We start from the raw sequence: 3,238 nt of genomic DNA, 5'->3' as shown, positions 1-3,238 counted from the left end.
CCTTCCTTCCTTCCTTCCTTCCTTCCTTCCTTCCTTCCTTCCTTCCTTCCTTCCTCCCTCCCTCTTCTAATGTTCAAAGCAAATGCTTCACAAACTATTTTCGGCATGTCAGTTTTCGGTTTGACTTTTATTGGTGGTTTAGACATCTAGTATCAGTAAGGCCTCACGATCAGTTCATGATCTGGGTCTTTTTTTTAAAACCTACCCTTTGGTAGCTCTTTTGCATGGCTCTGGGTATTTTGTTTGTTTCTATGGGCCTTGTAAATCTCTCGCTTGGCACATGCTTGGACTTCATCGTACGTTTAAAAATGCGGTACGGTCTCAGCCGTTGCGATCCCAGTCTAAGCCCTTTGCTCACGTGGGAACGTTTGAAGAATGCAGCAAAACTTTTACGGAAATTTAGCCCTCCACCCTGCTGCACACTTTAAAAAAACCCACCATAACCTGTTGTTTCCGTTGGCCAATATTTGTTGAGTAATAGCATGAGTTAAGTCAGGTTGAGAATAGATTAATTGAAATCTTTAAATTGGCAAGGGACTTTTTTGATTTCATCCTTCAGTTTGTGGATGACTAAATATGGAACCGAGGCGGTGCTAACAGCTTAGAGAGAGAGAGAGAGATGAATACAGAAAGCGTATTTTTTTTTTCAGACACTCTAATGTTTGTTCCAGTAGGATAGAATTTGCACTATAATTCAAACCAACTTGCAGAAACTTAAAATGCTAGCATGCATTTCTCGATTTGAGTCTGGCTAGGGCACTCTAATTGCCTTGTGCTTATATCTGCAGCATTTTTCTTTGGTTTGGTTTTTGTTTAAAAAAGAAAAATCAGACTTTTCTCTCTCCCTTTTTTTTTTTAAACAACATGCCTGGTTTTGTTCCTAAAAAACGCACCCTGCGTTTGGAAGTCGTGGTAAACCTTTTGCCTTCTTAGCGGTTAAAAAAAAATTAAATAAATCTAGGCAACGCTCGTCTGAAGTGTGACCCGAGTGGTAGGGCACATACACAACTGTTTTCTCTTAGCATCTCTGCTAAAGGGGATGGAAGCACAACTGTTTTACATTGGCCTAAACACTTGTTCCAAGTGCTGCTATTCTGTATGCATGTCGTGATGCTGTACATGATGCCACCTTTGATACCTATCCAGATATTGGTGCCAACTATCCATGTGATGACTTGAGATTTCTACTACATTCCTGGCCTGACCCTCTTTTATTATTTTTCCTCCCCCCTCCCCATGCTGAGAGTCTTTGAGGTGGGAAGGGGTGGNCCTCCCTCCCTCCCTCCCTCCCTCCCTCCCTCCCTCCCTTCCTTCCTTCCTTCCTTCCCTCCTTCCTTCCTTCCTTCCTTCCTTCCTTCCTTATGGGGCAGGGGGCGAACGGTTTGCAAAGTTCCACATTCAAATACTTCCACCGAGTTTCAGCTCAGTGTTGTTAGAGGCTTAAAATGTTTTATCGTACAGTGCCACCTCAGTACTCATCGTTAATTGGTTCTGGGATGCGTGATGAGTCCCCAAAACAATGAGTATCAAACACAATTTTCCCATTAGGAATAATATCGTGAGTCATAAAAGCAGCCGACACCGGCAAGTTCTAGCTTGAATAGCAGATAAAAAATGAGCCCTGGGAGGAAATGTTCACGTGTCAGAATGCTCTGAGTACCAAATTCGAAGAGTTTCAAAGCAGAATGAGGCCACTATACTTCGCACCGTGCTTTATACTGGCTGTTTTGGGGTCCCTTCCAGCTGTTATTCTGCTTTCCGCATTCTGATGTCTTTTTCACAACCGTTCTAATTTTGTGGCTTTTTTTTTTTCTTATTTTCCTTTTTTTTTTTCCCCAGCAGGAAACCAGGAATTATCCCGAATCGTATCCCCAACTGCCCAGGGATGAAACGGTGGAAAATCCGCACCTCCAAAAGCACATTTTGGAATTGGCTTCAATATTGGATGTCCGAAACGTATTTCTGGAGACCACCCTCGACGATTATTAAAGCAGAGAAATGCACATTCTGGAGACTGCAGGGGTTTTTTTAACCCTCGCTGCAAAATTCTTTTTTTTGAAATGGTGCAGTTTTCTAAACGCGAACATCCACACACACACACACACACACAAAAACAAAAAACAACAAAACAAAACCCAAGGAATTTGCTGGAGTTTTATTTTTGAACTCAACAGGTGTTATTTTTTTTTTCTTTAAAAAAAAAAAAAGGAAAATGGAAAAGGGGGGGCCGCGCAGCTGTTCCACTCTGCCTGGGTTCAATTTTGATAAACGGACCCTCCTTCGCAAGTTTTACAATTTCAGACTGAAGCAAACTGCTGGGTTTTGAAGCTTTTGATTTGGAAGACGTAGCTGGCCACACCACGACAACACACACATATGTGTACGCGCGCACACGCGCGCGCGCACACGCTCTCTCTCTCTCTCCCGAGATTGAAATGCAGCCAGTCACTTTTAAGCCCTTGTGTGCAAATTCTTTATTTTTGTACTATTTTTAAAAATTAGAAAGCAAAAAAAAAAAAAGGAAAAAAAAAAGAGGAGGAGGAGAAAAAAAAATCAGAAAAAAAACAATCTTCTGTTTCCCCAAAGATTTAAAATGTGAAGGGCGGGACTTTAAATGGTGCAAAGCAGACAGCAATAAGCGTGAATTGAAGTCAATCTCTGTTTCATCAATTCCCTCCCAAAAAGAATCCAGCACAGTTGAAGGGATGGTTGTGTAAAACTTAGAAAATGTAGCGCTGTCCATAAGTTTTTTTTTTTGAGACGTCAGCCTTTATTGCACATTGACTAAAGATGCTGGACTATGTCCCTCAAAATCTAGAATTTTGGCTCCTGGCCCATTATCACGTCAAAAGATTAGCTCTCTTATTATTATGGAGTACCCTCTGTGCAATTCTCCAGTTTGGGCTCAAGGTCAAACAAAGGCCGTCCCTTACTCTGCACACAACTGTTGTCAGTTCTTGCTGCAATATGGAAGATTCTCTGATGATCCTTCTTCCCAACCCTTCCACCTCAACTTCCAAAAGAGCTGCTTTCATCCCATTCCTACTTCGATGGGCAGGAGTTCACCGGGTGAAGGAAACAAAGAAGAATCACTGCCTTGCCTCTATGCTCAAGCTGCTCAAAAGACAAAACCCAACGAAAGGAAAGTTCATCATCTTCCACTGCCAGTGAGCAATGTCTACCTTCCAGGGCTGTTGATAGACAAAAGAGAAGGACCAAGAGGACTTGGGGGGGGGGG

At 42.4% G+C, this 3,238-nt stretch overlaps 1 protein-coding gene across 1 annotated transcript in view; it reads left to right on the top strand.

The window, feature by feature from the left end:
* The window catches only part of SCAI (suppressor of cancer cell invasion), a 28,430-nt gene extending 26,394 nt beyond the window's left edge, over positions 1 to 2,036 (top strand). Inside the window, exon 16 of the mRNA XM_015826128.1 lies at positions 1,843 to 2,036. Within this exon, the coding sequence (XP_015681614.1) occupies positions 1,843 to 1,989 (147 nt within the window). The 3' untranslated portion in view covers positions 1,990 to 2,036. The remainder of the gene's footprint in view (positions 1 to 1,842) is intronic.
* The last annotated feature ends 1,202 nt before the right edge of the window (positions 2,037 to 3,238 follow it).

The sequence above is a fragment of the Protobothrops mucrosquamatus genome, unplaced genomic scaffold, assembly GCF_001527695.2.
Source record: "Protobothrops mucrosquamatus isolate PMUCROS unplaced genomic scaffold, P.Mucros_1.0 scaffold2971, whole genome shotgun sequence".
Lineage (NCBI taxonomy): Eukaryota > Metazoa > Chordata > Lepidosauria > Squamata > Viperidae > Protobothrops > Protobothrops mucrosquamatus.
This window is presented reverse-complemented; position numbering and strand designations above follow the sequence as displayed.